Source organism: Myzus persicae, unplaced genomic scaffold (genome assembly GCF_001856785.1).
Source record: "Myzus persicae strain clone G006 unplaced genomic scaffold, MPER_G0061.0, whole genome shotgun sequence".
NCBI classification, from domain to species: Eukaryota; Metazoa; Arthropoda; class Insecta; order Hemiptera; family Aphididae; genus Myzus; species Myzus persicae.
In genome coordinates, this window is record NW_019101267.1 from 145,060 (window position 1) to 158,685 (window position 13,626).

Here is a 13,626-nt window from a genome sequence, read left to right on the forward strand (position 1 = left end):
CAGCCTACAGTGCAGGCAATGTATCGGCAACGATGTGCGCAGTTAGTGTAAACCTCTTTGGCAGCGATGTTCTGCCAAGATACGCCCCCACCATCTCGTCGTTATCACAAATCGCAATCACCATCTCCCGAAATCGCGTTAAATTCTGAGAATTATTATTATTTTTTTTTTTTCAATAAGCGCCCGTATTCGCCAACAGGTAGACGTCGTTATCGCGCGCGATCGTTTTCCTCCGTCTCCGTCGCCGAAGTGCCGAACATTTACATTCGATACTATACTATTATTTTGTTGATTTTATTATTGTTTTTACTGTAAACGGCGTTAAGTGCAATATGTACACCTACTACCATTAATCGACAGTTCGCCGCCGTCGTTTTATTGGTTTTTTTTTTTATGATCGTTCGACATGTTAGCGGTTCTGCTGTTTTCGCAAGTGCGTGCCAATGGTTCCGATATTCCGTCTGGGCTTTTGGTTTTCGTGACAATTTAATGTCACGAATGTCGCGCGATACGTAATATGTTATTATAGTATTAAATCGATTCTTATGGTTTATATTACAGAATTTTTTTTCTCGCTGTTCCTCTTAGGTAGCGATTTCCCACGATGATAAAATATTTATTATATTATATCAATTGAGCATCGCATAATGCAAATTTAATGCCCGCGTCTTATTGAAATTGTGTTAATGCCCCAACGAACGTGTTACAGCTACCGTTGCTCTTTGTCCGCGAACGACTAAAGTGTTCGTTTTTGACGGCTTGAACGATTGTCCCTGGAAAGTGATAAAACTCCACAACTTAGTGGACAATGGCAAACCCAAGAAAATTTAGCGAAAAGATCGCTTTGCACAATCAGAAACAAGCAGAGGAAACCGCTGCTTTTGAGAAAATCATGCGTGAAGTGTCTGATGCCACTAATGTCAAGGTATGATGACATGATGAGAGTATAAACAACAACTCTCATTTATTGATTTCTTAACCCTTATTTTCAACCTCCTCTTATCCTGCACACTAATAAATGTTACTTTGAATGTGTGCAAACTTTTTTAACACCTATGACAAGACCCGACTGTAGGTACCTTATAGGAACTACGGAATACAAATAATGATATTGAAAACTGTATTTAATATGAGCTTATGTATTTTACCTAAACAATGATAAAAATATTAACCATTACTGATTTAGGTACCGCTGTTTGATTACATTTGGGACCCTAGATATTATAATTATTACTCAAATCCTATTAGGTATTTTACCTAGGTACCTAAGTAATATTAATAATAGTTTAAATCATCTAAATGTATTTAGTCTTCAAATGTGTTGGCTTATTAATTAACTGTTTAGTGAATTTGTGTATCTTATGATTTACCATAATATATTTCAAACATTTTTGATAGTCTAAGCATTGTTATCGAAATCTTCATTTTGGCTGTTTACTAGGTACCTTCATTAAATTTTGTATTTAAATCCTTTTAAAGAATCATGTTTGTTAATAAAGGTAAAAGATAAAAAATCTTTTACCTTTATTAATATATTGTTTTCAAATATTGGTGTGGACCTCCATACAAAATAGATAAGCAAATGAGTAGGTAACTGAAAGTGTAAGCTATGTTTGTTATGTACCTACCTACCTACCTATCTAAATGCTTATAAATTATAATTTATAATCAATGGAATAAAATACACTCTGCTATATTATGATGTAGGTTTTCTTCTAACTATAGCAATGCTTATACTTAATATTATTATTAGGTATTGTATAAACTAGGTACACTTCAATAATTGATTATACATTTTTTGTCTCCAAATAAGTTGTTAGTTAATAATAAAGTAGTCTACCGTTTAAACTGTGATTATGTAATCTATAACATGAATATATTATATTATGTAATGTAGGTTTGTAATTTTGTAAACAAACATGTAAATAACTCCCTACCATTTTATTTTTAAGTTATTATGACTTATGTTGGTACCTGCTGAAAATAGTTTTTATATTTTAATATTAATGGTTTGTATTCTGTACAAATTATATAAACCTACCTAGTAAAAATGTATTTTAAACTTACTGTTTTTCAGGAAATTGCTATAAAAATTAGGATTCGAAACTAAGAATTGTGAATACATTTTTATAAACTAAAATATAACTAAAATTTTAAATTCAGTCTGTTTTCTTAGGCTTGGCCCACACCAAATACCAGTGTGGTAAAAACTACCCCAACGCTCTGCAATAACCTGGCCGCTCGTGTTGCACTGCTTTGGTGTGCATTCAGCCTATTACCCTTTATGTAGGTAGGTAGTATATTATTATCAAGGTACATATTAGTAAGTTAAAAACCAAAAATCATTTTTTTTTGAAAGTACCTTTTTAATATTTATTTAACATTTAAGTAAGTAGGGTGTATCTACTTACAAATATATTGAAAAATAAATATTGACAAATTCTTAATAGGTTTAATATAAAGTTTAAGGTGAAGGTATTTCAATTAACAACAGTCAATAGTATGAGCATAACTAATAATATCTTGTAAGTGTCAAATTAGAAGATTACAACACTTATTATTTAGGTACCTAAATACCTGAGTTTAAGTTTGGGAGCATTAGGAAGTTAATTACCCCAGAAGATAGTTACTGTCAGTACCTTCCTATACAAAATAAATTTATTACTGACTATATTTATAATTTATAATTATATATTTCCAATTTAATAAATGTATCATAATAGTAACCTAAAGCATTTGGGGATCAATTTAAGGCATATGAGGCTTGATTTAAAAGTATTTGATTTGTAAAATATTGGAATGCCTACCCTTTTTGTGCTAGGTACAATTTTTTTCTTTAAACTTAATTTCATTTACATGGATTTGATCCTTTTTAAAATATGGGTGAAATGTTCTTCATACTTACATGTGTTTGTTTTGTCAGTACCACCAATTAATGTTGGCAACAGTGTTGCACATGTGCTGTAATTTTAAGTGGATTGTGGGTTAAGCTTTTGTCATTTAATCGCTGTTTAATTCTTGACTCTTGTTTGATGCCATGTAAAACTGATTTATAATGAGTAGGTACAATAATACATACTCCTACAAACCACAAAAATAGCATTTTTTAAGACAAAAGGGTGTTTGTTGCTTTTCTTGTCTGTGGCTTGACATTTAATGCTTAACCTTAAAAAAAATGTATCATTCTTAAATAATAATGTATGTTGTTGTCTTATGGAAAGTATAATTTTATGCACATAAAAAGGGTCTAGTTTTAGCCTCAATTAAGCTGGGTAGTTGTTGATCTCTCAGTGTATAATCATGGGCATGCACCGAGTTACTGTGTAATGCATTTTTTTATTGTTAGATTGCTTAATGTAAGTATACCTATCCCAACATCGGTTATGGCAGTGGCTAAAAATATTGATGTAGGGATACTTATCTATGTTTTTATTATATAGGTAACAAAAAAATTTTAAAAATTTATACAAGCTAATTAATTTCTAATGTATTATGAATATTAGTACTTTATTATATACCTTTAATACCAAATGATAAACTATAATTAATAATTATTTTATTTGTACCACCCTATTTATATTTGCAAACAATATCTGCTTTAAATTTCTATACAGAATATTTTACCTATATAATTTTCAATGTTAATTTCACAAAAGAGTATAAAAAAAAATCTTATGTAGAATATGACTTATATAACTTTGACAATTTGTAGTTTAGACTAAAAAAAATGGAGAGGGATAAACATTTGTTATCTATTTTTATACTCTGTGCCAGGAGAAAACCTAACCGTAACCCGACCAAATCCACGTTCGAATCCACGTATCCCCCACTTAACGACATCAGTTTGTTAATGTTCTGTATGTTCGACAACACTCGAAACTTTAATTTATATATATACAACCTATACTGTCACAGCACAAAGTGGGGGAAATTGTGCCTTGGACCGGTCTGCAAAATGATAATGTACTCTTCTGGCACAGAATGTAGATTGACACTTATCAACTTCTCCAATTTAAAGTTAAGATCATTATATTTGCAATAAATATATAATAAATTAGTGATCTGTACACTTAATTACACATCAAAAATTAAAAATATTCATCTTCCTATTTGAATTAATGTTAAAACTATAAGTTGACATTTTAAATAGAAAGTTAATAAGAACAGTGGTATACGTTTTTAATTTAGTATTAAAAAGTATAGGGTATTACATGACTTAAAGTTTAGAAATACATATATGTTATGCATATACCTATAGAAATATTGGTTGATTCGCATTATTATTTAATTATATGGCTTGAGCCTTGAAGACTACCTGTTTGATATTGGTTAAGGAGTTATAGTAAATATTTGTCACTTGTTATTTCAGCTTTCCCCCAAAAGACCCTAGATTTGTAAATTAATTACAAAACGGGTGAATTATATTTGAATCGTGGCATACAATCCCTCAGATCATTCATAACCAATGTATTGGATCATACCTATTGTTTTTAGTTTACAAGTTCCACCTTGACTATAAAATATATTCCTAGGTGATTACTTGTTGTCCTATACAATTAAACATGCAGTAAATATAAAATAACATTAAGGAATATGTGATAAGTGTTAGAGTAATATTTAGGAATTTCATTATTTTTTGCATTGTAATTTTAAATTAAGGATAAGTATCAGTTTCCCTAATTGATACATTTTAATGTTGGGTTTGATATTTATCTAATGAAACTATATGTCTCTGTTGATACATTTTAAAGCTGAAGTAGTTACTTACCTGCTATGTCATGAAACTGTGCATGTCAAATGAATGTTATACAGTAAAGTTGCCAGTATATTGACTATCAAAGTAAACATTAAAACAGTCTACTAATGTAAAATAAAAATAAATAGGTATCTAACTGCTGTTCAAATAAAATAATTATAACGTTAGGAATGTGTTTTATATATTAACTTACCTGCCAGCAATTTAACATATTAATTTAATATTTTAATCAAAAATTGTTTAAAATTACTTTTAAATATAAATGTAAGTGCTTTTATGTTACATTTGAAAAGCCAGATAAGATAATAGACATATGGTTGTTTGTTACTTAACTAATCAACTCCTTTTCTACTTATCCTTATTATACATTTGACAGCAATATAGTTTAAAATCTCTTAAAAAAATTTTTTTTTTTAATTTTAGATTTTGAAGCCGGATTTAATGTTGATCATAAAAAAATCATTGCTTAAAATAGGTAGTTTTCAAATAGTTCTATGGGTTAGGAAATCAAATCTAATAATTTTTATAATGTATCATCATATTTATTTAGCCAGCCTCTAATATTAGTCTACGACTTAATATAACTTTAGAATTAAGATATCTACTGATAAGAATTATCCATAATCTATTGGCAAATCGAGAAACATTATAATTTATAGCCGAGCTCAATAATTATTATCATTGATTTAAAATTGTACGACTGTTAGAAATAAAATTAAAACTTTATTTTTGCATTTTATTTTAATTCACAATTATTTTTGTTTTTATTGATAAACAAATTACGTAGCACCTATATTAGTTTTTTTTATAGATAGGTATATGTATGATTATTCGAATAGCTACGTACCATAATTTGAAACTATTATAGATTATAATATAGTTGTTAGAACATAAGTGTTTTAACTAAAAATAAAAACTAACTAATAATAAATGCTGACTTAAAACTAATTTTATAAATTACCAAACCAATTTAGTTTATTATATTTTTACAAAATATAATACATCATTCTATATTTCTATCTTTAAAATATAAATTTATGTTGTATTTGTATATTGATGATGGTAATGTGTTTCCATCATAATACTAATAAATAACAATTATCTATAAGAATCAAAAGTACGTTTATAATAATTTAGATTACATATTAATTTATATAATTTGTTATTTTTAAAACCAATGTCCAATTTTTAAATTATTTAATACCAAAGTTTATCTACTTAATATGAAATTCAATGTTATAAACTTATACTGAATTGATTTGTCCAACATAGTTTTTATTTAAATTTTAGACTGAATTTTACTAAACATTGTAGTTTTTTTAAATGCTATTTACAATATAGGTTAATGTAAACTTTTCAAAAAATAATAATTATTTATAGGTAATTGTAATTTGTGTTTGATTGGTTCATACAAATTTTGTATAAATTATAAACCCCATGTTTTTCTTATGAAATAAGTATACCTACAAAAAATCTCAAATTCTGTTCTACTATATGGAAGGTTTGAGTGCACCTCGTCATTGAGTAGGTCAGTGTGATGGGTGTATTACATTTAAATTACATAGTATTGCATACACAAAACTGATTTCAAGTTTCTACGACTAATATTTTTTGAATTGCAACAAAATAGCCAAAAAAATGTTGAAGATAAATCGTTATTATACGTGTGTTGTATGTTGTGGTATAGGTACTCGATGTCATCAAAATTTGAACTTCAAACCCTCATAAAAATGTAGGTGGACTTATGCTAAATTTTTTTTTTAATTTTCAGTAAAAAAAACTTAATAATTTATATTGAATTTTCATGATTTTGACAAAGTTTGTAAAAATTTAAACTTTAAACGTTTTCAAAAAAAAAAAACGATGACTGTATTTTTGATATTTTTAAACTGCAGTAAAAACACTAAAAGCAACTTATAAGGATCCTTGTATTACGTTTCAAACTTTTTAGCGCACTACCTATCAAAAATGTTGTACATAAATCGAAAAAAGCCAACTATTTCAGAAGTGTATAAATTAGACAAAAATGGCCAAAATATTTTGAAAGCTAAAGGTGTCATCTAAATGCTAATAGAAATAATTTGTAAAAATATCAAATCTACAGTTAATGGTCATTAATTTTTGAAATACAATCAAAAACCAAACTTCCGTTTTCCCGTATTTTTTTTTTTTTGATTATCCCCTATTACTTAAAATTACCCTAAATATTTTACTCCCGCAGTTCTAGTTGGATCCAATCTGCTACCAGGAACTATTCTTAAAGTTGAAATTGAAAGCTTATTAACTTCTCCAAAAGGACACGCAGACAAAACACAACTATAAAACCAATAATATATCCATGCCCAAGTCTTAAAATGACTACATTAATATTATGATTTGTTTAGCTTCTCATTAAATCAGGTTTTCATTATACTGTGTTTCATATAGAGTTGAATGTACTCAATTTTTATTTTATATAGGTAACGTGTTACCGGCATTTTTTGCCGTAAACACCCGACTTTAGCTAATAATCTTGCATAATATATAGTGATATTATAAAATAATTATGAATATATTCACTGATTTTGCCTTTTTTTTAAATGTGTCAATACATTTAATATCTGTAATTTGATTTTTTTATTATAATTAAGTAAGTAAGTTTATTTGTGTATTATATTATATGTATGCAGTAGTTAAATATAATAATAGGTACGTTCTAATACAATACGATTTTATGACGGATGGAACGAGTTCAGCTATTTCTAAACGATTTTTGTGTATTCTCAAGGCCAATACATTACTAAATTGTACGTGCTACAGAGAAATTTTTTTATACGATTTCTATAGTTCCTTTTACAGACCATGATAACAAATAAAAACATTGTTATTATTATCGATAGCTTTACGCTAGTTAATGAGCTAATAAAAACATTTGTTTTTTAGTTATTGCTTCTATGAGTATTTAGCAGGTAATTTTTTTTTTGTAATGTGCGTATATGTTATTCAACAAGATTACTGAATGACGTTTTGGATCAAACTGATCGATGATAATAAACTAATAGGTACACATAAACGTATTGAATGTGTATGTTATATACAGAGTGGACATAATTTTTATTTGCTAACTAAAATAAAAGGTTTATCAAAATAGGCATTGGCGTTATATTATTATAAATTCTTCCTAAGTCTATTTATTAGAAAATAAAATTAATCATTTTAGGTACCAACCTACTAATTCAAACATTCGTATTTACGACTTCCACCTTTGTATACAAATTACGGAGTTATATCGGTAGGCATATGAGTTTCAATAATGTTTTAATCAATCATTGGTGTAGTATGAATATAAAATAATGCTTATCGAAATATTTTACGTATGTACCTATATTATATGTTAAGTCCCCGATGTATATTATGTATTTGGCCGATTCTTTCTGAATATGGTCAAAGATCAAACAATCTCACCACAGTTGATAATATTTGAATTCCGTCTTGTTTTTGTTAACGTTATGTGTTGTATTATACATTTTTGATAAAATATATTTTGGTACCGTTTGTTTCAGCTAGTTTTCAAGTGCATGGCTTAATTCTTGAATACAATAGATAAGTTATTATACGAGTACTGAAATAGGAAAATATTAACTATGGTTAGGTTCTTCAAAAAGAACCTAAAAAAAATTACTTGTATCCTTATTCACAAAAATCCATAACTAATGCATTTTATACACATTATTGCACTTGAATAAATAGACATAATAGTGTTACAATTGATCTGTTTTAACTAGTACCTATAGGTACGTAAATACATTCTGCAACCTCGACACTATTGGTGGGACAATGACGTCATACATATTACTTGATATACGAATAACTATTTTTTTCATCAATTTCGAATTAATATTTTTAATCAAATAATCTACATATTTCTATTCAATTATTAGATTTGTTTTCACGTTAAAACTTATTTTGATTGACGTTTATTGAAATGTTCTAAAAATCATTAACAATTAGGTATTGTGTTTTCCTGGGTGAATTTGAGTTTAGGCTACGAATTTTAAATTCAAAATTAAATTTTGGCAACTCTGTAACCATTGTATTAACAAATGGAATTATTTTTAAAAAGTGTGTAATTGTCCTGTATTATCCTTGATGTTATGAATTTATCATATTTATAATCGCACTAAAATTATATAAGTAAGATAATATTGTTGAATATCTTTAAAAAATAAATAAATAAATAATTCGTTCATAATAAAAATTCAATAGTTTATTTTGGTTTGTACATTCTTATTGATGCAGTAAATGAGCCCAACCTCCATGTGCTGAGATTAACGCCCTTTAAGTCATGGAATTCATGTATTTAACTATAAATTGAGCCAGAAAACCGAATAAAAATTAGGCTTTCAAATATTGTGCCTTGTGTGTAAGGAAAGGTAAACGAGTATTTATAATAAATTTAGAAAATCTGTAAAACGATTTGAAAAGATCTGACGTTAAATAGCATTTTAAAGGAATCATTATAATATTAAATCATAATTTATTAGTTTACTGAGATAGAACACCTAGCAATATATTAGATAGAATATACGAATTGTGTTCATTGTTCAACGATTTGAAGTAATATTTCTTCAAACGCATGATGATGAATTTCATTTGTGATTTTATTATAATGCAACTAAAATTTAAAAAAACAAATTTTGGTGAAATGTTTTCCCCTTTTTTGAGTTCAAATTTGAATTACTTTTATTTTTTTTAGTCAACTTTGACTACCTAATAAAGTTCTCATTATCTTAAAAATTAACTTATTTAGATTACGTTAAAGTTTCGATGTATGCATGTTGTACTAATTTGTTCGGTTATTAACCAAAATTGTACTATGCATTAGACATTTTAGTTAATAATTAGGTAAAAATAATATAAATATATTTTACTTACTACACCACACCTGAGTTTTTAAAAAATACATTGGTCCTACGTACGAAATCACATCACGGAACATTGTAAAAGTGTGGATGGACCGTAAATAAAATACGATAAATACAATATGCATAAATTGAAACTTAAACTCACTTAATAAGAAGGCATTTTTTAAGATAGAAAAAACTTTATTCGTCAATATGCTAAAAAAGTTTCTTCTATAATTTATCATGCCTTTATGCAGTAAATAAACCCCAAATGAAATCCATGCATAATTCTTTCGGATTATTTCGTGTTACCATCATCGTTAAATCCACTGTATAAATATAATATATATATCATAATACTATAATAGTCACTTGCAATATGTATTAAAATTAATTCTAAATTCCTTATTATAAATGTGAATGTGACATCTAGCTTAAAAAATTATTTTATACAAGGGTTGATTGTATAAATTGTTGTTGTATATTAAATATTCAGTGTGTTATCCGTTTTGAATAAGGTAATACATTACGATGGAAGAGCTGCGTACAACTTTTTTATCGCCTTAATATGTACCCACCTATTTTAACAATAACAATATTTTAAAACCAATACTTTGCCATAAACAATTATTATGCATTTAAACTTTTATATCATGTAACATTAAACAATATTTGTACGTGAAATAATCTAAATTCATTTTATATATGTATTTCATATTATGTTCTACTTTTAGTTCATTTCGAAAAAATAAATTGTTTTCCAATTATGATTTTTACCGATAGATTTACCTATAAAATATATAAATTGAATCTTCAAATTTTCTCAATAAAATAATAATATAAGTGTTATAGATGAAATGTATAGCATTACATATTGATTAATAACTCAACTAACAGTTCCTAAATTTGCTTAATAGTGATTGTATTGATTTTACATTGATGTTTTTTTTTGTATCTCATCACCTTTGGGCTTTGAGGCAGCAAAAATGATTAGATTTTCTTCAACACCATCTTTTCTGGTAAAAAAGTGAATCTAGTTGGTACTAGGGGAAAGAAGGGGGTCAAAAGAAAAAAATAATTTCAATGGTTTTCAAAATCGTCAGGATAAACTAACAAAAAATTAAGAAAAACTGAGATTTTTGTTTATACTTTTAGTGTTACTCTAGGTAATCGTAAATACATGAAATTTCACTGAATGTTTCCATTATTATTTTATTTAAATTATGCAAGTAGAGTCAAATTATAATGTTGTGAATATTTTAATTAAACAACTGAAAAACCAATAAAATATAATAACGCGGGGAGGTTAACAGGGAAAATTGGCAAATTATTTTGAATTAGAAATTCATAAAAAATGTTCCACTTATATCTGTAATTTGAAATTTTTATACAAGATTCCCCTTAAGTTTTCCTACAATTAACAAAAAAATAAGTTTAGAGGAAAATTGTTACTATAAGCGTTTGATATTGGATATTCACACGTAAAGTACTTGAAATTTATATCAAACTTTTATTTTAAATGTTTAAATATTTTGACACGTTTTGAAATATTAATAGATATTTGAAATTTTCAACTGTTTTAGTTTTTATTCTATGAATGTCAATAAATTTTATTCGTTGGGTCATAAAGTTTGAAAATGTAATACTCGGGTTCTTATAAGCTGTTATAATAAGAGTTGATAAGTATTAAATATTCATAGGCCCGATTTTTTTTTTGCGTAATAATTAAAGCTTCAATTTTTACAACAATAATCAAAATCTCGAAAATTTTCAAATTATTTTGTAGTAAAAAATTATGAAATGTTAAATTTTAATAGTTAAGAATTTAAAATTTAAAACAAGAAATCTCATTAATAGTTCATATTGTTACCAAAAAATCTAAAAAATACATATACACTATAATTTTTTATACACATATAAGTTCAAATTTGGGCGAAATTACATATTAAAACCAAGATTTTGTTGTTACTTAAAAATATTATTTTTGGATATATGTAACTTTTAGAATACCTATACAGTTATATTTTATAGATATAATGGCATTTTCAAATTTAATTTTTTTGGCAAAAATGAATTTAACCTACTGTTGCAGTAATGCCTAATATTAAAACAAATCATTCATTATATTTTAGATTTTGAATGAAGCGATGAATGTTTTTTTATTTTATTTTATTTTATTTGTGGCTGTGGACAAGATAAGTAATCGAAATAATGCTCCAATTTTCATCTTCAATATCTTGTTCGATAGGAAAATGAATCTATAGTTGGTGCATTGGAGATTTGGGAAATTCAAAACAAAATAAAAAATGTAGGAAATGTTTATTCAAAACCGGTTTTCAATAAAATCGATATTGGTTTATTGGTGTTACTCTAAAAAAAAATGACTAGATATATGAAATGTTCACTGAATGTTTATTGTTTATATTAGCGTTTTCTATACACCTTAAAATTTTTCAAAATATTTTGACTCGTTTTAAGCTATTTACAGACATTTTCAATATGCAATTTTTTTAGTTTTTTTTTTTCTATAGATGTCATTCAAATTTTTATTTGTTGGGTCAAAAAGCTTGAACAATTAATACAACTGGTATAAGGTTCTTGATATATTGTTACAACAGCAGTTGAAAAATATTTAAAACGCATTATGCACGCACTATAATAGCCATTAAAAGTTCAAATTTATCAAATTAAAGATGTAACAATTAGTTTGTAGTTAGTTTATTGTATAAAATGTACAACTTTTATAGCTAAGGACTGAAAATTTAAAACAATGTTTCACGTAAGTAAACACATTGTAAAATTACTATACATTCAGCGCTCCGCTCAGAATCTAGATTGTTAATAATACCTCTAATGAATGATAGTAAAAATAAAAATAATTTTACCTTTAAAATATAAAAAATTATGACATATAATATATGTTTTTAATAAATAAATGAATTATCAAAATAATTATTAATAAAGTAATAAGTAAATCATACAATATTAAACATTTAGCACTGTAAATGACAATGTACAAGATAATAATACCGTCACTATAAATGGGTAATAAGTACTTATAGCCATATTTTACATGATTATAAACCGTTTAGTTATTACTTATTAACTAAATTCTATTATCGCTTTTTTATTGTGTCAACAATAAGTAGCCCAGTCATGATCTAATAAAATATCTCTGATATAAATTCTATACGTAGGATATTCCTAATAATTTTAATAATATATTGAACTACTACATTACAACTACATATGTTAAAGGGATATTTTTATAAAGAATTTTACAATTGTAGACTTATAAGTTATATCATATTATTACGTTAAAGATACTTTTGAAGTACTAAACTTCATATATTCACAGTACAATGGTGTACTAACGGTGTATGATTATCTTATACCTAGTCCTGAATAACCGGATATCATTAATTTTCAAGGCCCTAATCCAAGGTGAAAAACGAAAATCATAGGTGTTCCATAGCTATAAGTACTATTACACATTAACAAGACGACTGTATATTATATTCTCCGTAATCTGAAGATTTTCCCTATGAACCGGTTGTATTGGTTGTAATCCGCCATCATTAAAAAATAAAATTTACTAAAAATAAAAAAAAGTTTTCATCGTATTCTAGCTGGATCCAAATGTAAAAATTCAGTAATAATGTACCTAGTGCACTTATCAGTATGATTGGTAAATGGTATGCAACAATACAATATGCTATTATATCTATACATATATTTCGATGAAAAATAATTATTCTTACTTTAAAATTGTTCTCTTTCTTAAATAAAAATGTATACTATCATAATTCCTAACTAATAAATTATATCGTTAAATTATTCAGATTTTAAACATATTATTTGTACATGATATTTAATTTTTCCTCAAACTTGAAGGTCATTCATCATAATTTTATGTTATGCCTATAATAATATTGACTACTCTTAGTGATTGTTAATGTATTTAAAAAAACGAAATTACACTCGAAT

The 13,626-nt window shown here is 26.3% G+C and overlaps 1 protein-coding gene across 6 annotated transcripts in view; it reads left to right on the forward strand.

Annotated features, from left to right (window-relative positions):
* The first annotated feature begins 150 nt into the window (after window positions 1–150).
* Window positions 151–13,626, forward strand: part of LOC111028492 (CREB-regulated transcription coactivator 1-like) — a 33,007-nt gene continuing 19,531 nt past the window's right edge. For 3 of the 6 annotated variants that reach the window (XM_022307147.1, XM_022307149.1, XM_022307148.1), the window contains exon 1: window positions 151–925. In XM_022307147.1, the coding sequence (XP_022162839.1) occupies window positions 809–925 (117 nt within the window). In that variant the 5' untranslated portion in view covers window positions 151–808. The remainder of the gene's footprint in view (window positions 926–13,626) is intronic. The other 3 variants (XM_022307150.1, XM_022307151.1, XM_022307152.1) reach the window with 1 other exon arrangement.